The sequence below is a fragment of the Eucyclogobius newberryi genome, unplaced genomic scaffold (genome assembly GCF_026437365.1).
Source record: "Eucyclogobius newberryi isolate DKJ021-1_F unplaced genomic scaffold, fEucNew1.0.hap1 SCAF_3, whole genome shotgun sequence".
Lineage (NCBI taxonomy): Eukaryota > Metazoa > Chordata > Actinopteri > Gobiiformes > Gobiidae > Eucyclogobius > Eucyclogobius newberryi.
In genome coordinates, this window is record NW_027315945.1 from 28,184,515 (window position 1) to 28,207,150 (window position 22,636).

Here is a 22,636-nt window from a genome sequence, read left to right on the forward strand (position 1 = left end):
GCAAAACAGCTTGAAAAATTAAGACAAGAATTTGTGTAAAACTAATTAATTAGCTTTTGAACCACAAGGCCATTTTTTTGTGCAGATAAAAAAATATCTATTTTATTCAGCCTGATCTGTTTTATTCACATGGTCTACATGGGAAATCTTTCAAATGTCCACAATCGACTATTTACACTAGAAGAGTTTTCATCTGGTTGATTTATACATGACCAATAGAGTTCTATTGAGATTAAAATCTATTTTCCAAGTGAGTCCTGGCCAAGAGGCAGCAAAAACATTTTTGTAAAAGGGCAAATAAGACATAAACACAGGCCATCCCAACTGGTTTGAATCTTATGAATATCTCAATACAAGATGTTTATGTCTGGAGAAGCAACTTTTAATGAAATTACTCTATTATTCCTGGTTGTTTGTCTGGTTAATTTTGCTGCGTTCTTGAGTCTCTTGTTTTATACATTCAGCAGATATACAGCATAATGTATGTAGTTTAGAGTTGGTTTTGTTAAAGTTTTTATGAAGAAAAAAAAAAGCCACAAATTACAAAGAAAATATACCAAGTCTGACAGTTTGATGAGGGTGTGGCAGGACCCTCAGGCTTAAAGGGTGAAATAAGACACATTTACTTATGCAAACATAATTTACATCAGCACATATTGAGGATACATTTTACTTGAATCATGTTAAATATTTACCTTTACAACAGTATGTAATGTAGTGATACTCAACAAACACAAAAACTGTATTAAAGCTTTAACTCTTCTTAACTTCTGCTGTTGTTCTTTCTCTGAAGAAAATACACAATATACATGTTATTGTAACGAGGACTATGATTTCTAATACTAGCCCTATTTTCTCACATTACAATAATTTATGAATTTATAGCTTGGCTGTTTATTAGTGATCTTCATCCTTCCATAACTGGAAGGCGGCAGGTAACGCTCATCTAAACAAATAAACAAAAACGCTCTTGTTCCAAAGTCAGACCAGTGAGAGCAGCAGCTTCCGTTTCACAGCTACAAAGAGAAACTCCAACTCCAAACAAGCAGAGAACGCTCAGGAGACCAAACCTGGATCTGCCTTCAGTCCTATGTACACACACACACACACGCACGCACACGCACGCACGAGCACGCACGCACGCACGCACGAGCACGCGCACGCACGCACGCATGCACGCACACCTACACACATACACACCCACACACACACACGCACGCACACGCACGCACGAGCACGCACGCACACACACACGCACACGCACGCACACGCACGCACGCACGCACGAGCACGCGCACGCACGCACGCATGCACGCACACCTACACACATACACACACACACACACACACGCACGCACACGCACGCACGAGCACGCACGCACACACACACGCACACGCACGCACACGCACGCACGCACGCACGAGCACGCGCACGCACGCACGCATGCACGCACACCTACACACATACACACCCACACACACACACACACACACACTATGGGCATTTTTGTGTATAATAATAAATAGGTCAATGAATCAAAAAGAGAAAGGAATAGTTACATTTACACATGTTTTTCCCACATATAATATATTCCTAAACACGATGTGAGACAGCAATATAAATGTGTCCAAAAGTAGTTTAAAATCCAAATTTGAATTTAACCTTTCCGTTTGGACAACTGATCATGCTGTGAAGTCTTAGAGCAATTACCACAGTCCGAGGGTTCATGTGTGACTGTTTCTCAGGTGCTGGTGAATGTGCGCCGTTCCCCGGACAGCGGTTTGATTATATTCACAGCGGGGCCCGGGCCTCAGTCATTTACATTCAGATAGAGATTTAGTGTGTCTCTGGTGCATTAATGTGAGGAGACATGGCTGGCTCCTGCTCCACTTGTCCCACACCTGAGGGGAAGTGCTCAATGCCTCTGACTCCACAATGTGCTCTCTCTCTCTCCATCTATATGAGAAACTGGCCCCTTCATTTCGGCCCCCTTTACACACCACTTAATTGTCTTATCATAGAGCCGTGAGCATGTTAAAAAGAGATCTAGAAGGGGGGTTACATATTGGCTGGCTGTATGAGGTCTTCCTTTTTCAGAGACTGAACATTTAGAGTATGTTTCCAGTGACAGAAATAATTAAGTGTGTCAAGAACAAGATATCAAGCAAAACGGCAACACTTCATCATATACTTTGCTGCCCCGTATAGGGAAGAGTTTTTACCCCTAATCCATTTTGAACTCATGTTTGATATTGATTATCTTATTATATTGATATAGACAATCTATTGCCTAATCAACATCAACTGCAGATGAGTTAAAGTGTTTATTAGACGAACATAAGTGGCCATCATTCAAAACACAGTCATTAATATTAGTATTTTTGTCTTAAATACGGTAAGTGTTTCCTGTTTGAGGTCATTGGGTGTTCTGAAAAGCGCCATCAAATAAAACGAATTATTATTATTATTTAGAATAATAACAACATTATTCTTAATAATAAACAACAACAACAACAACAACAACAACAACAACCAAAATGTGGTGAAAATCAAGGAATATTAAAAACAGGCTTAAATCAAATTTGGAGCATTTTTACCTGTATTCAATAGCTGACATTGGTCGCTCCAACATTGCTGTTCTGAAAGGACACTTACTAATCGCTCTTACGACAGATACTATGTGACCTTGGTCATTAAGGCACATGATGGAAAGTACTTTCTAATTTTATTTTATTGAGTGACAACTGTGTCAGCTGTGCAGTAACTAGTTGCTCTTGTAATTTTGCAAGACATTTTGTCAGGTTTCAAGTCTTCAACCATCTGACTGAAAATTATGGCTCAACCTCTTTTGCTGTTGGAGCGACTGAGTGGATTCTCCTAGAGAACACTTACGATGAGTAGGACCGACCTGAAACGAATGGTTCCAACAGTCCAGACTCTACTATGTCAGTGATAGTGGATACATCACATGCCTTTGAGACCTAAGGTCACTGATTTTGGTGCTGACAATGACTTCAGTCATTTAGTTTTTTAGTTTTCAGTGGAACAGTGTACTTTGATTAACATTATAACGTTATAACAATGTAAAAATATCAGAATTAGCCAAAAGTAGTAATGCTGAACTGTTATATAAAATCACACAAATACTACTCTAACATCACTGTTATTGTTTGTTACGTTTATCTGTACACTGTATCTTAAAGATTATTTAACTAAAACACTTGAAATGAGGCCAATCTTAATCATAACCCTGTGCTCTTGTGTAGACGTACGTGTGTGGGAACTGCGCAGCGGCAAAGCAGGCTGTGTCGGAGGTGTGCACCCGGCTGGGCCTTGGGGTGCTGGACAGAGGTTCTCTGGGCGCGTCCCGGGAGCTGGAGGACTTCCCACTGCAGCTCTTCCCAGAGTGGAAGCTGCCTCTGAGCATCGCCCTGGGCCTCACTGCCGCCTTCTTCTTCTACCTGCTCATCAGGGACGTCATCTACGCCTACGTGGAGGACGGGAAAGACATCTCATTCAGGATTATGGTCTCTCTGGCTAATAAGGTAATTATTTTAGCATTCAACAAGTATTTGTATTACGACTTCTGAGAATCTACTCCTGAACCTTATCACTGCAAATGACAGGTTTGATATCATCTTTACCTGCTGCCCTGGCTGAGTCAGACTGATGTGAACTCTTCACCATCATACAAAATGTACTTACAAATAATAAAGACACATCTTTGTATAGCTCAAAGACAAAGATTTTTCAGCAACAGTTGAGGGACCTTTCAAACTTTTAAGGTTAAACTCTATAAGCATTTGTTAGTGCCCTCACAGGTTACAACATTACATGTTACAACAAGGTTTTTTTTTTAAGTTAAATGCATAACATGAACTAAAAGTGGACCAAACTACCAGGTGTATTTGAGATTCGCGTCTCTCATAATGACTAAAAGTAAGCAACGCAGATTTTGATCCATTTATACATTATACACGTTTATCTGCAATTTTACCCTTGTCTCTTGCAGCAAATGAAACATAACCATTTAGGCAAATTCTGGCACATTTACAGAAATCATTAAGAATCGCTCTGTTAAATAAACAAAAAAATTAAATAAATTAGTTCAAAAGGCAAGTCAGCACTCTGGATGAGGCTGCTTTTGCCTGGGGTTTTTTAGTTATGTGCTTATAATCAGCTCTGTGTGAAGTGGATGATTTAAAATGTCATTATATGTGGGGAATTTGCAGCTGGGTTTAATGGTATTAAATATTTGAAAAAGTGTCGACCGACACAAATATCAAAGTGAACATATTCAGTCCAAATCATCATATTATTCATTGGAGCAGTAACTAGCACAGTCCTTTTGCTCAAACTCACCTAAAAAATACAATTAGGGAAGAATGAGTGGTACAGTTTAATAGTAAATAATGTGTAACACACACACACTCAGGTCTTTTGTATAATGACTGCATTAAAGATGTATTTCTTCTTGTTTCAGGTCTTTCCTATTGTATCTCTGGTCATGCTGTCCCTTTGTTACCTGCCTGGTGTGATGGCTGCCTTCATCCAGCTCTACAGAGGGACCAAGTACAGGTCAGACAATCATCTCAAAGGGGAGGTGAACTGTAGTCCTGGCCATAACATATTTATCTCAGTTTTAATGCAATTTATTTAGTCTTTAATGAAAAGGGCTTTTCAATATTTCATTTTCCTTCTGCCATGTCTGAACTTGTCTCTTCTCAATTGAAAAGATGATTAAAAATGACTGAATCTCGATCTCAATAAACATTTTATTCATGGCACAGCCCTATATTTCTTCCTTTTATTTTCTTGTCAACTGCACTGGCAGGAAAGCCAAATCTCAAGTGTTTATTTTGATGACAAGGTCCAGCTCACTTTATTTATGGCAGAAAATTAGCATATTATCAACACAAAAATCCTCTATTCCCCTTCTGTAAACACTGCTGTGCTGTAGGGCTGTGGTAAGAACTTAAGTCACTGTGTACATGTGCAGGCGCTTCCCGGACTGGCTGGACCGCTGGATGATGTGCAGGAAGCAGATCGGTCTTGTGGCTCTTGGTTTCGCCGTGCTTCATGTCATCTACACATTTATTATCCCCATCCGCTACTCTGTCAGACACAAGCTCATCTCCAGCGTGGTGGATGAGGTCGGGCTCCCACTCATCACAAACTCAAATTTATAGTATAGTAATTCATGACACTTCAAAAATATCCTAGGGCCATTAAAGGCACTTGTAGTGTATTCTATCCTAAAGACAACTTTTGTTATGAGCATTAAAGTAAAAAGAGTACACAGGTACTGCATGATGACCCTGAAGCAATACAGAAATACAACATAATCGTGAAGGGTTGTGTGTGGTAACATTGATCTACATTTATATAGTACTGTACTTTTTTCATAGTTTTGGCCAGTTCAATTTAAATTTGTTTTTATTGTCCTTGCACCATATTCTTTTCTTTTAACACCTCAGCTTTCAATGTTCCACAACCCTCCTCTGCCTCCACAGCAAGAGAACCATCAGCCATTACTCTCCAGTCTTCATGCTGCCTGTTTTTACAGATGAAGAACAACAAGACAACTCCCTTTGACTTTGACAACACAGAGGCGTGGGGCACTGACTCCCTGTTGGTCCTGGGGGCCCTGGGCTTCTTCCTCTACGTGCTCCTGGGCATCAGCTCACTGCCTTCAGTCGGAGCCACTCTCAGCTGGAGGGAGTTTAACTTTATCCAGGTCAGCACCGGTCAGCCGCGTGTGCATCTACAGGGGTCTCAGAGGTCCAGACCTATTACAGTTCTCACAATCAGAAATGTTATTGTCATTGTCAGTGAATGCATGTATAAATGTGCTTTGGCAGTTTGGTGCAGTTATATAATAACTAACTATATTATAAACAAATTAGGGATGGGCGATTTGGACAAAGTGTATATCTCAATATTGCATAATCCTGATACTGTTTTAGAGCTCCTGATTATATCGTCACACCTCAAAAATGTTCAGTCAGAACTGTAGAGATTATAAAATAAAAAAAATTGTAAACTTAGCTTTCATTCAAACGTTTTTAGATATTGGATTGTTCCATATTACAGCTATTTTCACTTTTTATATATTTTTGTATCTCTTTCCCAAGTCTAGCACAAGCTCAAAAAATCTATATTTCCCAACTGTAGGCTGCTGCTTATGCCTACATGCACATGCACGCAGACATGTGCTTGAGCAAAAGGCAGTGGAAACGTTGATAGTGTTTAGTAGGAACTAAATATCCCAGCCAGGCCTAAAATAATAAAAAAATAACTAGACTAAACCAGGCCCACACCACGACTGAACAGGTCTGAACCCAGGTCTGGGACTATACATCGGGACTAAACCAGGGCTAACAGTGAACCAATGGACTACGCAGAGAATAAACCAGGACTATACTCACACAAAAGTTTAAACTAGGTCTAAAATGTAGGCTTTATTGGGACTATACCACGGCTAAACCAGTACTAGAATCAGAACAAAACCATAACATGACACACATTCTTATCAAAGTCATGCACCTTACTATCAGTCCACACTAATGCCACTGAGATAATCTTTGTTTAGTCTTTCCGATGTTTTACCACTGTGCTGTTGCGGTACTATGTCAATGGCACTTATCTCCCACGAGCGTAGTTAACTAGCGGGATAACTCCGGATCTAAGACTGGAGAGCGAGCTGGACTTTAAATGTTAAGTTATTCATTAAATAGAATTATGGTGCCAGGTTATAATCCCCAGGCAGAAAATTGTTAATACAGGTCACGGGCCACATTGTGTAAAGGGCAAACTTCAGATGGAAAAAGCAGGTCCAAGTCAAGCTAATCCTTATGATCTGAAATTATAACGTTGTGCAATTCAGGAGTCGTTAGTTGTAGTCAGAAGTATTAGGTCCTAAAAATAATTAAGACTCTTTGTGATAATCATTTAGCACTTTAATTATTAGTATTATGGAGGCAGTTGAGATTTGCTGCAACCACAAACTGAAATACTATTGACAAAACAACTGGAGTACTATTGACAAAAGAAATTAAATTAACCTCAGTTACATACTATTATTTGTACTGTTATATCATAGCATTAATATGATGGCGTACCTTTTAAATAAATACTACTAATCCTTTGTAGATGTGGTACTGTTCAATAAAATAGATTTGAAATTGGCAAGATCATGTTTATTCAATTCAATTAAACTTATTCAAAGGGACTAGGCAATGTTCCAGCCTCCCGTGTTCCAAGACAAATGTCCCAAGCTCCCCTGTCCTTTGACCCTCCTTCTCGGCTACAAAACTACAAAAACTACAAAACCTCTTTGGGAGTTGAAGAGAGAAACCTGGAGGAGTTCCACAGTGAAGGAGAGATCCAACTCCCTCAGACGGACCGGCGGACGCGAGAGAGACAGTGGAGCTGGAGCCACTTCAGGAGGAGAACCAATTCTTCCGAGGCAGATGAAAAACCGTCCATATGTAATAGAGACTGTTTCGCCAGGCAGACTGTTCCTTACTGTAGCTTTAGTGACATCGTTCCAAGTGTTGCTGCCAGATTTGGAGCGTTTTCCCAAACAAAATGACCTTACTGCACAATAATCATTTGAATTTATGTTTGCGTTATGGTGCACTTACCGTCTGCTCTAATTGTAAATGAAATTGCATTATCCGCGTAATGAGTGCGACCAGAGCCTCCAGGGCCAACAATTACAGTGCAGTTTTCATAATACAGGCTACAAACAAATCACAAAAAATCGATGTACTAACTATTTGTACTATTAACCTCGGATGGCTTTTTAATCATGAGAGGCTGGCTGATTGTGGGACCTTGCATTTGCCTGGTCTGCAAGCCTATAGAGGGCTCAGGACAATTGTGCATTCATCACAAACAGGTCATCTTCATTCAACATCAAAGTAACGCTTCTTTGTTTCCCTCAGTCGAAGCTGGGCCACCTGACTCTGTCCATCTGCACGGCTCACGGCTACATCTACGGCTGGAACAAGTTCCTGCGCTCGTCCACGTACAAATGGTACACGCCGCCCGGCTACATGCTGTGTCTGATTGTCCCGTCTGTGGTCCTGGTGCTGAAGGTGATCCTGCTCCTGCCCTGTGTGGACCGCGCCCTCACACGCATCAGACAGGGCTGGGAGAGAGCGCCTCCTAGGGGACACCCAGGGAAGCTGAAGGCAACAAACCTCTGACCTGTTCTCAGCCTAAGATATGCCTTGTGTTTTTATAGGGTATAGGTATTGCACGGTGATCTAAATTATTTGTACTCTTGTCGTAGCTTATTTTCCATATTCTAACACTCTTGACTAACACCTGACTGCTTATTTATCATAATTTGTTATGTTTACAAGAGCAGCATGTGCTTCTGGCAGTATGTGCTTCAGTTCTAAATCACTGTATGTTATGTTTTTGTCTATATAAAATGCTGAACAAATATTAGGTTTCTGAAATTAAAATAAATATGTTTACAATATTCTACTCTATTAGTCTTGTACCTCCTGATTCTAATTTATTGAAGGCCAAAGCCAATGATAAGCCATGCAAACAAGCCAGTCAATGGAAGAATCCCAACCCTTCTACATAGAGAAAAGCATTTGAGTGGCCGTTACAGTGATATAGAATACATACAATTAAAATGTTTTATGTGTGTGCATAAGGCTCAGTCTCCTATCCTTATACTGTAGCACAACCAATCTCCAGTGTGGGGAAGAATTCTTTGAAAATATATTTAGTTACAGAATATCCAATATCTGCATCAAAATGTACTTTTGTACGTATTGTGTCACATGGTCCATGAGTACTGTATTGTGAATACTTAAAACATGTTTATTTAGGGTTCCATTATATTACGGAGTAGAAGACACAATAGATTTATCAAACATTTTAGGTTTTTCACCATTTGCTCTGCATTTATTTATCTCTGATTAGAGAAGAAAAAATAGCTTATTCACTCATCACAAGAGCTCTGTTTTATATATTCTCACTAATGTTGTGCATTTCATGCCTTAATTGTACTTTTCAGACTTTAGACCGCTACTTCCCCCCCACATCATTACAACAGTGCATCTAATTTATAGATTTGACTATCTAACGGCCACCAGGGGTCAGGCGCCAGTGGACAGGGGACACATTGTGTTTTCTATAGTTTAAGATTCTAAACGCTGTGTGTTTATAACAATCCGAATCATATTCACAGAGAAATGAGTCTAATGAGGCAGTGAATCTAGACGCGGCAGAATACAAAGACACACACGGAGCGCGGACGTGCGATATACGGGTCTATAGTTTAGAACCTGCAGTATGGAAATGAGACTTTCTTGGCCAGACCTGACTCACGGGTCAAAAGACAATACGTGTATCACTACAATGGACCATATTGCTGTGTAAATATCTCATGTTACAACATAATACTCACTCGATAAGTTTGAGCTCAGGAGCAGATGAACCATGACACAGACACAGGTGAATCAGATCACACAGAGTAATCAAGGACAGAAGTTATAGTTTAAAATGCTGTGTATTTTATTACAATCCAACTCATATTCACTGAGAAATTAGTCAAATTAATCCTGCGGCGCACCTGCAGTCCGCTGCGCTGTGGGACTAATTTGACAAAATTCTCAGTGAATATGAGTTGGACCCCCGGTTCAAAGTCGCATCACTGACGTGTTTATTTATGTGTAAATATCTCATGTTACAACGTGGGCACCTGCGGTTTGTTGACAGGTGCGGCCCGTATATTGACAATTTCTATTTTCTTCATAAATGTTGTGCGCGCTGCTTTTATTCAGGAGCGCTGTATAGCCTGAAAAGTACGGTAAATACCACCATGTATTCTTTTGATATTAGGAAAGCCACTGTATTCTGAAAACCGCCAAATTAAAGAGTAACTGTACCAGAATACAGTTACCTACAGTTATTTTTGGCTACATATATTTAGTTATTTCCCAACACTTTCTATCCCGCATTGAAAACAAATAAATTTTGTGGAAAAACCAAGAACTTTCCTTTCTCAGATCTCCATGGCTGTAACACGGCACAAAGTAAAAAAGTCAACTTTTCTCTTCACTGCTTCAAAACCATCATCACATGATGGTCAACCATCTTAGGACTGTGTTGATAGTCTCACCTGCATCAGAAGAATAAAGCAGAAAAGGGTGAATAACTTGACCTTTAGGTTGTATTTATTGTGTGTTGTAACAAGCAGCACAGTGACACCAAGTGGACAGGTGCAGAACAGCAAACAAACATGGCTGTGAATGATAAAAGAGCCAAAGTAGAACCGGGCTTTTTGCTGCCTGGAGACATCGACATCATCTAACGACATTATCTTTGTATGCAATCAGCAATCCATTGTATTGTATTATTTTGGGTCTGCTGCTGCTGGGCATGTGCAGGGAATAAAATTAACAGAGCTTCTGCCGTGGGAAAAAATTAAGATGTTGCGAAAAGGCGTTAAAAACAGCTAATGTATATTCATCACTCACACTCATGTTTAATTTCACACATCTTGATTTCCATGAAAACATAACAAGATTATGTGTGTCAAGTGGTGAAGCCCTGCTCATATCTGTGAATAAATAAACCAGAGGATGCATCACATGGACAACAGTGATTTAATCTTACAGCCATCAACAAATGAAAGTTTGTGTAGTGTACGCAAATCAACTTTGTTGTAACTAGCTGCATTCATCAGGGGTCAGGAGGGGTCGCGAGGCATGCGCTAGCGGCCATTAGATGATCTTAAGATATAATTGAAACACTTTAAGTTATGTTTTTAACATGAAAACCATATCATTTTGTGAAATTAAGTCAAATAATACAATTAACCATTCAAATAAACCCAATGAAACCTGATTTTACTGGTTTTAATTCAGTTAAACCATTACCGGCATCAGTAAAATGTTCTTGTAGAGGTTCAGGGTTGATTGCAAGTTAAATATTTTGGATTCATCTTCGAGGTCTAAGACTGTTTGGATTAATTTAGACGGCTTCCATCAAATAAGGCCATGTCTGTCCATTAGTGTTGCCACTGTGTGGGGTCGGCTGTGAAAAGTGTAACCTCTCTGTAAAAAAAGGCTTTAAAAGTGACAAAAAGCCGAAGCGACACCACTAGTGCACTTATAGAAAATATTTTACTCTTTCTTGAAGCTTGAACTGAAAACCCGGTAAATATGTTCTACTGCGTTACATCTGTCATGTCTATATGCTACTGCTTTTGTCTGATTTATGTTTGGGACAAAGTCTGCAAATTAGCTTTTGGCTTGCCATGGCTCTGGTCACTATTCTAAACATAGCAATGCTCTGTGTACTGTACCTTTTAAGTAAACAAATATATATTTAAATACGTATATAAGGAGAAGAAAGGGAGCATTTCCAAAGTCATCAATTCACCATACAAGATCTTTGCTGGCCTTGGTTCTGTACAGAAAGTCATTTGGTGCATTTGTTTGGGACCTGATCCAAAAGTGACTTAGTATTTGGACAACTGACTTTTAGTCCACTATTATATAGTGGAATGTATTTTGCATTGCCTCCATTATGTTTAACTCATAAGAAAGCATCACATTTATCATTATAGCATATGTGTCGTTACTTTATGTGGACAGGACAGGTTTATTTTGAGGACCTTGTACTTGAAAAGAGTTAATGGCATCCCAGGTGACACTGTCCCTTATTGTCCGGTGGATCAGGCCTTTTGCAACATATAAACTCAATCTCTCGCTCTCAGAAAGAAAAACGTTGCCTTCCGTTACGTCAGGAGCCGACCAGCCTTTTCCACCAGGGCCTTCTTTTTCTGGGTTCACACACGGCACATAATGCTTAATTGATTCAGTGGGAATGTCAAAAGATAGGCGTTAAAGCGTGAATGCTGCTACTGCCACGGCTCCAGCAAATTTATTGTTGGAGTCCCCGGAGGCTTCACAAGTGGAGCCCGCGAGCATCACCAGTGTCACCGTTTGAACAAGTGCGACAATTTCTTCCAAGAGTCCTGCAAAATCTCACTTGTCTCGACTGGTTAGGGCTGAAAAATGGAGCAGTTTACAGCCAGTCTGGGTGACAGCGGAAATACCAGAAGTGCGATTTTGTGAATGATTCCATCTGGGCTGTTGTATTGTAAAGTGTTAGGGACTGGAGTCTGGAGGCAAATGTTTCCCACCGAACAATATTCAACAAACGGAGGACGGAAATCTCAAAGCTGAAGATGGCAAGACTCAGTGAGGGAATATAAAAATTGGATAAAGGATAAGGAAGCAGATGTAGGAGGAAGGAGCCGCTCGTTTGGCGGTAGTGTAGTTCTTGCATTTTTACTGCGACAATAACAGAATGTGGTGGATTGTGTTTCCTCTGTGGGAGTGAAACAGGTGGCTGGATCGGCTGCAACAAAAACTGTTACTCCTCAACAGCCAAATTAGGCTGGTTCATTGTGCATTTGCAGAGGTACTGCAAATACTCTAGTGCTACTGCCACTTATCTTACTATTATGGCTGTAATTACTGCTACATCAGTTACTACATACCACTTCTTCTACTGCCACCATTACTGCTACCACCAACACTACCATCATCACTACTATCAGGACTACTTCTACTGCTACCACTACTACCACTACTACTACTACTACTACTACTAACACTATTAGTACCACTACCACTGATACTACTATCACTGCCACTATTACGACAACTACTACTACCACTACAACCACCACTACCACTACTACTACTAACACTGACACTACCACTACTACTACAACAACTACTACTACAACAACTACTACTACCACTACTACCACTACTACTACTAACACTATCAATACCACTACCACTACTACAACTAACACTATTAGTACCACCACTACTAATACTACTATCACTACCACTACTACTACAACTACTACCACCACTACTACCACTTCCACTACTACTACTAACACTATTAGTACCACTACTTCTAATACTACTATCACTTTCACTGCTACTACAACTACTACTACCACTACTACCACTACCACTACTACTACTAACACTATTAGTACCACTACTTCTAATACTGCTATCACTTCCACTGCTACTACAACTACTACTACCACCACCAGGTCATTAGCTGTGGGTTGGTGTAAAGTGAGATTTGTTTCCCATTTGTAGTCCATTATATGAAAAGTGGGCTACTTATTCATAGCCCACAAGGCTAAACTTTTGGCAAAAGACCTTAAATTACATGCTAATCCGAGGCAGACTTTTAGTAGAGGCCCTGGACTTCGACATTTCATCTAGCGTGTCCTGGGTCTTCCCTGTCCTGATGCCTGAGCCACCTCTACATGGAGGAGCAGCGGCTCTATTCTGAGTAAAGCTACACTTCATTGCCCCTTGCCAGCAATGCAACCACAGCTTCTGCTCCGGTCTAAGGGCCCCAGACCCCATACTCCTGGAGCACCACCACAGGGCACCACGAGGGACACGGTGGAACGGCTTCTCCAACACGCTTATTATTAGTATTCATTATCGTTTAGGTAAAATGAGGAAATAGCATAACAATGTGATCTTGATAGAATAGAATATGCATGTCGTATTCTTAGTTTATAGAAGAGATCAGCTGGTTTTGAGCCCAAAGCAAAGGAGATAATGGAAGCAATCCTTTTGTTATCTGTATCTAACGACATGATCTGCATACACAATCTCCAGGCCTTGTATCACTCCCCCATCACAGAGAAGCTACTGTTGATCTTGACCTATTTCTGGCTGTTGAGGCCGTGTTTGGTGCTGATGCTGAGATGAGATAATTTTTACGGTTGCTGGAGGAATGTACAAGGCAATCTCTAACTTACATGAATTATTTCCACGCTTGGTTAATTTGACACAGAACAGTCTTATAAAAGCTCAAAACCTTGAATGAAGTGCTGAATTTAGAAGAAATAAAAGAAAGTAAATCCGATATAATGTTTTAATTGCAATTACGAGTGCAAATATAAAATATACACAGATAAAAAAAATAGTGCTTATCATTTACAGTAAAAACACTTTAGTTGTTCTTTCTGGATCAGGACTCTGCCTGTGATCTGAAACTCTATTGAATTCCAGTTGAGAAGTATACTGTACATACAATTGTAAGTATGGGACATGTAGTGTTTGTATTGTACCTGTCCTACAATCATAGGTCCAGTGATGTCATGGCCAAATTTCATACTTGAATGTCTTCCATCAACTCACAGTTGCACCAGACCTGAGGTTGCATCACACATGCCACAGACGGACTGCCACTTGTTAATATGATTAAAGGCAATTGCAAGGTTCCTGATATTAAAATGTACTTCCTCTCTCGCAGGCTGCTGAGGTCTGTGAAATACCTGCAAACACAAAAGAAACAATATAATCCATAAATGTGTTCACCTGCACTAGTGTCTCTGCTCCTTCTTGCAGTGCCTTAACCCACGATGACCCTTGAAGTCCAAATGACTTAGTTTGGAGGTAAATATTTATTTCATCCAAAATAGAGACAAATTCAAATAATCATTTAACAAAATTAAGGTATTCAGGTATCTGGAATTATGATTTGTCAAACCATTACTACAGTGTAAATTAAATGTTTTTTGGCCCTTGTTTACAGAATAGTTGGTAACTGTTGTAGAATTAACTCTACCCACGTCAAACTGTGGAAAAATAGACAAAATGTTTGGTAAAATATGTTTTGTTTGAGTGAAAGGTAACCTAGCATGTCCTATGTACTTTAAAACCTATTGTACTTGTAGTTTTTTCATTGGGGGATCCTTTTTTCATGTGAGGTACCACAATATTGCCAACACATGAAAATAAGCACTCTAGACCGTCTTTCAAATGAATTAACAAAGAAGAATTATGCTAATCTAGTTTGATCATGTTTACCTTGAGGAAGGACAGCTGACATTCCAAGTATTAATGAGATAAAAATGTAAACGAGCTCCATCTAAAAAAAAGAAGATGCAGTTTAGTGAAGTAATATTCACATACAAAATGATGCTTTACCTTGAATCTTGTTGCTCTTTACTTCAGTCGGTGTGATCTGTTCCTTTTATGTACCCACTCTATGTATTATCAACAGATATTACTGGAATTATGGAAAGTCAGCAAACAAGGGATGGGCTCCAGCGTAACAACAATAATGTGCTTATAGGAACAGATTGATCCATTTGTGGATGCAATATATATAATGAACTTAAGAATGAAATAAACAATTCATTCAGAACTCATCTGAATGGAACTCCAGGCCCGCGTCATTCAACTTCTTTTTAATGAGCTCACAGACCACCAAACAACACTATATCATTGTGAAAACGTATTTGCAATTTATTGTTTTTGTACATCAATATATGTATATCTAGCTAGTATATTCCATGAAATATTATCGATATAATTCCACTCCAACATTCTGTATTCACTGAATCATTCAATCATTTAACGTTTCAAAGACACAGTGAGCCTATAACACATGTGTAATAATAACACAATAAAAACCCCACATCATTAGCTAAAGTAAAACATGTTTCCTACAGACACTAATCTAACAGTCATTTTGTTCTTTCTGGATCAGGACTCTGCCTGTGATCTGAAACTCTACTGAGTTCCAGTTGAGAATATTTCCAGCTGGAAAGTTGAACTTCTGGCTGTGGTTGTATATGTGGCATGGGGAGAGCACATAGTCCCACATGTGCACATCAGTGATCATCCCCACAAAAGATTCTGCCCCCTTAAAACCTCCTCCAAAGGAATATTCATCCTGGGGATACAAAATGATTCCTTCAGTTACATGAACAATCATAAATACTGCATGCTGATACCGTACCTGTCCTATTACAATGACCATAGGTCCAGTGATGGTGACGTTTGTGACATATTTCATAGTTGAAGGTTTTCCATTGACCCACAGCTGCACCACACCTGAGGCTGCGTCCCATGTGGCACAGATTGACTGCCACCTGTTTCTTTGATAATCAAGCTCTCTGAATGACACGCCTGTGTTTCTTAAAAAGGGTAAAGGCATTTCACCCTGGAGAGACAAAGAGACCACGAGAATGGACTGTTGAGCAAGCTTTATTCGAGAGTTACTTGGCGCTCAGACCCCGGCGGAAGACGTTGCAATCATGGGCACTCCATGATCTATTTGTATTAGATGTCTCCCCCTGGAGCCTGGAGACTGGTGGTGGTAGATGTTAAGAGGAGGTAGAGGATGAGGGGAATGCAGAGGAGGAGCAGGGGAGGCGGTGGGTCGCAGTACGGTTTGAGCGGCCGAGCCATCAGCCTGAGGGCTTAAATATGACCATCTGGTGCCGATTGGAGCGGGGAGGAGTCACTTGAAAGCGTTGATTGGGGATGAGGAGCAGGTGCGAGGGCCATGGTAAAGACGCCCCCTGTCCTTTCACCCTACTTCTTTGGCCAGGAAAAACTGCATAACCTCTTTGGGATAAGCGCAGAAACCTGGGAGAGTCCATGGTGAAGTGAGGGATCTGACTCTCACAGACGGACAGGCGGGCGCCCGCTTGAGTGCGATGATGGTGCTGGGGAGAGGGGTCCTTCCATGGAGGCCTTGACGTAGATGGATCGAGTTAGGTCTTCCAGGCTGAATTTACGCAGGCTTCATTTCACCCTGGAGAGACAAAGAGACCACGAGAATGGACTGTTGAGCAAGCTTTATTCGAGAGTTATTTGGCGCTCAGACCCCGGCGGAAGACGTTGCAATCATGGGCACTCCATGATCTATTTGTATTAGATGTCTCCCCCCAAAAACCCGGGGTCTGAGCAGCTGTGTGCCAAGGTTATTACTGATACTCAGAAAGAACGTAACAGCAGATACTTAATATAGAGTAGACTGGTCAGGCCACGAGGCCGCCATTGATCACGTGGTGGCCCGAGAGGGGCGGATGCGTAATGACGGGGAGAGTAGGGGGCGATGCCCTGAAAACTCGAAGCGTCTGAAATGGAGGCCTCTATTCACGGACATGTGGTGAAGGACCGGGGACAGGAATATGAAGCACCTGGGAGTAGATAAGAAATGACGTAGACACGGGGAGAGCAAGAGGATGCTGCTAGGGAACAGGTAATGAGGGATATGAACCACCACCAGTATTTGTTGCGAGACGAGACTTACTAGAGATGCGAGGGGCGTTGAGCCACCAAGATCGGAGGCAGGTAGGAACGAACATGCGAGCAGAAGGGCCCGAGTTGTTAGAGGGCTGTGGAGGATAAGCCCTGAGTGGCCGCGAATGTAGCGGCTCCTATTCTAAACCAGTGCCCGGTGTGAAGACGAGAGGGCAGATTGCATGGGATCGATGTTACCCTCGGATATTTCCGAAACCAGGGTGCTGCAGTCATGGGCTGGCCTCCTGGAGTCAGGAGCACCGGGGATGAGGTCCGCCGTAGTTTGACCGGATTGCGAGTTTAGCCAAAGCTCTAAGAGGCAGAATGAGCCGTGTGTGCGGCTATGAGATGCAGGGGTTTTGCCTTTAGGGATTATAAAGTTACATGATAGACTTCTAATACCCCCAAAAAACAAAGGAGGCGGCAGACGACAGGAAGTGGAGGTGTTGGCAGACGGCGGAGCGTGGACAGGATAGCGCCGGCAGACGGCAGAACGTAAACCTGGAAGCGCCGGCAGAACGTAAACCTGGAAAGAACGGCAGAATGTAGACCTGGAAGCGCCGGCGAACGGCAGAGCATGCACGCAGTGCGCCGGGGCAGACGGCGGAGTGTGCGCGCAGTTGCGCGCGCGCAGTGCGCCGGGGAAGACGGCGGAGCGTTCACACAGTTGCGCGCGCGCAGTGCGCCGGGGAAGACGGCGGAGCGTGCACACAGTTGCGCGCGCGCAGTGCGCCGGGGCGGACGGCGGAGCGTGCCGCAATTGCGAGCGCGCAGTGCGCCGGAGCAGACGGCGGAGCGTGCACGCAGTGCGCCGGGGCAGACGGCGGAGCGTGCACGCAGTGCGCCGGGGCAGACGGCGGAGCGTGCACGCAGTGCGCCGGGGCAGATGGCGGAACGTGGGCTGAGAGTGCCGGTAGACGGCAGAACGTGGGCTGAGAGTGCCGGTAGACGGCAGAACGTGGGCTGAGAGTGCCGGTAGACGGCAGGTGCCGGCAGGCCTTGGATTATAAAAGAGTTTTAATACTCCCCCAACCAGAGGAGGCGGAGCGTCCATGTAAAAGCGCCGGGGGTCGGAGACGGAGTGATTTGTCATGGAAAAATTAAATACCATTCCACTCGTGGAGGAGGCGGAACCGGAAGTGAGGTGGGACCGACGCAGTCACCAAACAGATGAGTCGAGAGGGGAGGGGGCGAAGCTAGCCAGGTCACGCAGTGTGGAATGAACTCTGAAGCAAGATGGCCTTGGAGGAACAGATTTAGCCCATGAAAACAACCAGAGGGGCCCGGAGCGGGCAGATTCCAGGGAGAGGGACAGTTAAGGAACAGTCTGTGGGGCTGGACGGACTGGTACGGTGCTGCAACTCCTGATACGCGCATGCGGGAGTAAGCCGGTTTGACAGGCAGTTTGAATTGAATGGCGTGGCTTTTTTGTGCAGTGCTTGCGCTGGTCGCTTAGCGATATAACAGTGAGTGTAGCATGACTAGAATTACCGTACTTTCGGGCTATAGAAGGGTGCTCCAGAATGGAAGCTGCCCTGAAATTTGGGAAGATTGTGCATAGTTGGCCGCACCGTCATGTGCCCACGGTGTAACGTGGGATATTTTTAAACATGAATGAGATTGGACAGAGCTGAATAAAAGCCCTAAAAGGAATGAATGGCACGATATGTACAATGCATGGAGCTGCCTCGATCTGCTCCACAGGGAGCAGCGTGCGTGAGGTGAGAGGGCGGGGCAAGGACGTTAGGAATGAAAAACGAAAGGTAAGTTAGATTGTTGGAGACACCGTAGTTGAGGACCTTGAAATCTTGCTAAAGATTGTGATTCAAGCAACATTCGCGAGATGAAGACAATGTAAAAATACTTAATTTCGACTGGGGACATCGCTGGGCGTTCGGCCTAGGGGCCCCGTATGGCCAGCGGCGGGCCTGGGACAGGCCCCCTGGAGTCGAGGACAGAGAGCGCTGACGCGTGTTGGAGCCTGACGTGGAGAGGAGCGTGTTCTGGAGCTGCTGCGCGATGAAGCTGGACCCGGTGTCAGCGTGATCCGGTGGAGAGACGCTGTGGCGCGGGAGGAGCCACGTGAAGGAGACGTCCCGACGCTCGATGCGGAGGAGAGGCGCCGCGGCACCGCGGCGTGCGCTGGTTCCTGCTGCGGGGCGCGCGGCAGGTGGATGGGAAGCGTTTCGAGCGAAAGTGAGGAGTTCTCGTAATGAGAGAACGCGGCGAGCCGCTTGGCTCTTCCGGGTCAGGTGGATGCGCTCTTCCGAAGCCGGAGGACCGCGGGGGGAGCAGGAGCCGCCGTGAGAGGAACACGGAGGGTCATCTGATATGAACTCTGACATAATATCAGTCGCAGTACGGTTTGAGCGGCCGAGCCATCTGCCTGAGGGCTTAAATGTGACCGCCTGGTGCCGATTGGAACGGGGAGGAGTCACTTGAAAGCGTTGATTGGGGATGAGGAGCAGGTGCGAGGGCCATGGTGCAGACGCCCCCTGACCTTTCACCCTACTTCTTTGGCCGGGAAAAACTGCATAACCTCTTTGGGATAAGCGCAGAAACCTGGGAGAGTCCATGGTGAAGTGAGGGATCTGACTCTCACAGACGGACAGGCGGGCGCCCGCTTGAGTGCAATGATGGCGCTGGGGAGAGGGGTCCTTCCATGGTGGACTTGACGTAGATGGATGGAGTTAGGTCTTCCAGGCTGAATTTACGCAGACTTCATTTGTGTAAGAGGGTGTGGACAAGGTGAAAACTCTGAAGACTCTGAAGAGGTCAGTGAAATATCTGCCCACAAGAGAAAGAGAGAGAAATAGATAATGAATATATAACCCTTCTGTCAGTGTTTATGCTCCTCTGACCTCAGGCACACGGTGACCGCTCCCAGGTTCTCTCTGGAGGGTGTGATTCTCACATGAGCCGTGTTAGTTTCTTGTGGAAAGACAAGCATCTTTCCAAACATGTCTTGAGCAACATATTAGAATACTAAAATCAACACACAATTTAACCACTGGATCATGCAAAAGCTTGATAAACTTTTACCTTGAGGTAGAGTGGCTGACATTCCCAGTAGTGATAGGAGAAAAATGCAGAAGAGCGCCATCTAATCACAATTTAAAAAAACATATTTCACAGTGTCAGCCTGAAGAACTTAGAAGTTGAACATACCTTGTGTCCTGTAGCTATTCTTTTCGTCAGCAGTTTGTGTTCTATGACTGTTTCTTTTATATTCACCCTCAAAGTGCAGGGGGTGGAACAAGAGGCGTGATTATTCCCGGGATGGAGGCGAGCTCTCCCAGTTGTGCAAAGACAAATAAAGGTGATTTCATTGCCTGGATATGAGGCCATGAATGCAAACATCACACACACAGGTGGTGCTTTTGAATGCCACAGTTATCAGTCATTGGTTCAAACCCTATCATCATATACGGACTGGCACCATCCCACTCAAGCCTCCAGCGGCCAAGTCCAGCCTCTTTATGCCAGCTTTTATGTCTGTAAAATAGCATTTCCCCCCTTAACGCTACCTCCGGGGGGAAATACGGCCCTGAATGTGCACAATGAAACCTGTTTCACGAAAGGAAAAGGAATGATATGTTCAGGCAGCAAACATTATATTTTTGTGATATTATTGAGACAAAAACGATACAATTATTTATACTCTTAAAAATGTCTACAAAAAACAAGACATTTCCTATGTATTGAGTTTCACTAACTTACAAAACGTCCAAAATTACAATGTCTTGTTTCTGTAGTTATACAGTGCATCTTTCTTTTCTTTTTTTTGTTACAGCCTTATTCCAAAACTGATTATAGTCATTATTTGGCTCAAATTTTCCAAACTATACCCCACATTGTCAACTTGAAAGAAGGTCGTTTGAATTATGTAGACAGGCGTGCGCTTTTCTAAATCATGTCCAATGGACTGAATTTACCAAAAGTCAACTCCAATCAGGTTGTAGAAACATCTCAAGGATGATCAGTGGTAAAACGATGTACTTGAGCTCAATTTTGAGTGTCCTGGCAAACACTATGAAGAATTATATACGTTCATTTTTACTACATTTTCAAAGAATTGTAACAACTGTCATATTGGGGTATTGTTTGTAGATTTTTTAGGCAAATAATGAATTTATTTATTTTTTGAATAAGGCAACAACATATCAAAATATAAAAAAAATTGATTGCTGGGAATACATCTTGGATGCACAGTTCCATTTAAATTGATTTTTACGTATTTTCTAACAAAAATCATTGCGTTGTGGGAGAAATCACTGCTGAGTCATTTTTTTTGGCCAGAAGAGCCCTAAAGGGTCAAAGAGACCAGTTTACATTCTAAGTCCATGTGGACACACGTCATGGGTGTTTGGAGCATTCGAGTAGCGATGCGTCTTGGGCGATTGAGCTCTGGACAACGCAGAAGTTGAACTAAACTGAACTTTTAGCAACCAATCAGATATCATGCTCTAGTGATGACGAAAACAAACCCCAAATTGGTAAAAATCCTCCAGACACAGCTCTTGGAACAAATGATGATACTCACCAAACACGGATCTCCTCTGAAGTATCTGGTGGACCCAAACAAGCCCCGAGCCGATCGCCTCCATTGTTGGGCTTTGTAATGCGCTCAACCACTCAGCCTGGTCTGCTATCGCACCAAAAGAACTCATTCCACGCATGTCCATTGGACGCCTTGGACGCTCGTGTGCTGGTGAGTTTATTTTTCAGACGCAAGTGTCACTGTGTTTCAGTGTCTGAAAGGTTCTGCTTTTGGCACAAACATTACACTTCTCAGGTGAGTAACAACTAAATCTCATTTGAAAATCAATTTAAATAATATAATTAGCTCTAGCTATAAATGATGCTTCCAACAACCGCAGTTGCCTAAATGTTGTATATTGTATATATGTAATAATATTGTAACTTACATTGTGTGTGCTTTCCACAGGAAATCTATCACTACTCACACTATTTACAGGGACAGATGTTTAAGTGACTGAAATGCCACTTACAGTTTTTTTACGATTGAATAAACACAATTTTGATGGTTTTGTTTTATTTAGCAAAACCCTACACACAATTAGCACAACCACAAACCCAATTATCAAAACACCTTAGCTCCTTTGCAAAATGAAACACTCTTGTAAAAACTCTACACTAATTGATCAAAACCATATTTTCTTACCATATGAAACACACACGTTGCATATGACTTACGGTAACTGTGTTTGCACCAGTTACACACTGCTGTGGAAAACCTTAAACCCTTTCGGCTAATCCTGCTTCTAAGTGCACAGAGTCGTATGGGTGAAGTACACCGTGAATTTGCAAAACATGGCTCGGATTTGCACAACTGGAAACACAATGTCTGCTCACACTTTGTGCACAACAACACACACAGTGAACACTACACACACTTGTGTGCATGACTGTAGACACCACACAGGACGCAAGACTAATGCTGTTGACAACGTCATTTATTTTTTTCCATATACTCAAGCCA

The 22,636-nt window shown here is 42.6% G+C and overlaps 2 protein-coding genes across 2 annotated transcripts in view; one reads left to right on the forward strand and one right to left on the reverse strand.

Moving 5' to 3' along the window:
* LOC140374395 (metalloreductase STEAP4-like) overlaps window positions 1-8,222 on the forward strand; it is a 13,934-nt gene extending 5,712 nt beyond the window's left edge. Inside the window, exons 5-9 of the mRNA XM_072461277.1 lie at window positions 3,268-3,546; window positions 4,485-4,579; window positions 5,001-5,154; window positions 5,568-5,738; window positions 7,951-8,222. Of these exons, the coding sequence (XP_072317378.1) occupies window positions 3,268-3,546; window positions 4,485-4,579; window positions 5,001-5,154; window positions 5,568-5,738; window positions 7,951-8,214 (963 nt within the window). The 3' untranslated portion in view covers window positions 8,215-8,222. The remainder of the gene's footprint in view (window positions 1-3,267; window positions 3,547-4,484; window positions 4,580-5,000; window positions 5,155-5,567; window positions 5,739-7,950) is intronic.
* A 7,259-nt stretch (window positions 8,223-15,481) lies between these two features.
* Window positions 15,482-20,334, reverse strand: LOC140374001 (C-reactive protein-like). Its single transcript, XM_072460761.1, has 6 exons — window positions 20,302-20,334; window positions 20,176-20,236; window positions 19,995-20,097; window positions 19,848-19,920; window positions 15,842-16,045; window positions 15,482-15,775 (listed from the first exon to the last, which is right to left on the reverse strand). The coding sequence occupies exons 2-6, from the start codon at window positions 20,234-20,236 to the stop codon at window positions 15,560-15,562; spliced, it is 657 nt and encodes a 218-aa protein (XP_072316862.1). The 5' UTR covers window positions 20,302-20,334; the 3' UTR covers window positions 15,482-15,559.
* Between the last annotated feature and the right edge of the window lie 2,302 nt (window positions 20,335-22,636).

Bases quoted from the DNA above. Each gene is read 5' to 3' on its own strand.
- LOC140374001 (XM_072460761.1), bottom strand. From the start codon at position 20,236: ATGGCGCTCTTCTGCATTTTTCTCCTATCACTACTGGGAATGTCAGCC. The intron at 19,921-19,994 runs GTCAGAGGAGCA...TCTTGTGGGCAG, and splicing joins GCGGTCACCGTGTGCCTGAG to ATATTTCACTGACCTCTTCA. The intron at 15,776-15,841 runs GTACGGTATCAG...TTGTATCCCCAG, and splicing joins TGGTCATTGTAATAGGACAG to GATGAATATTCCTTTGGAGG.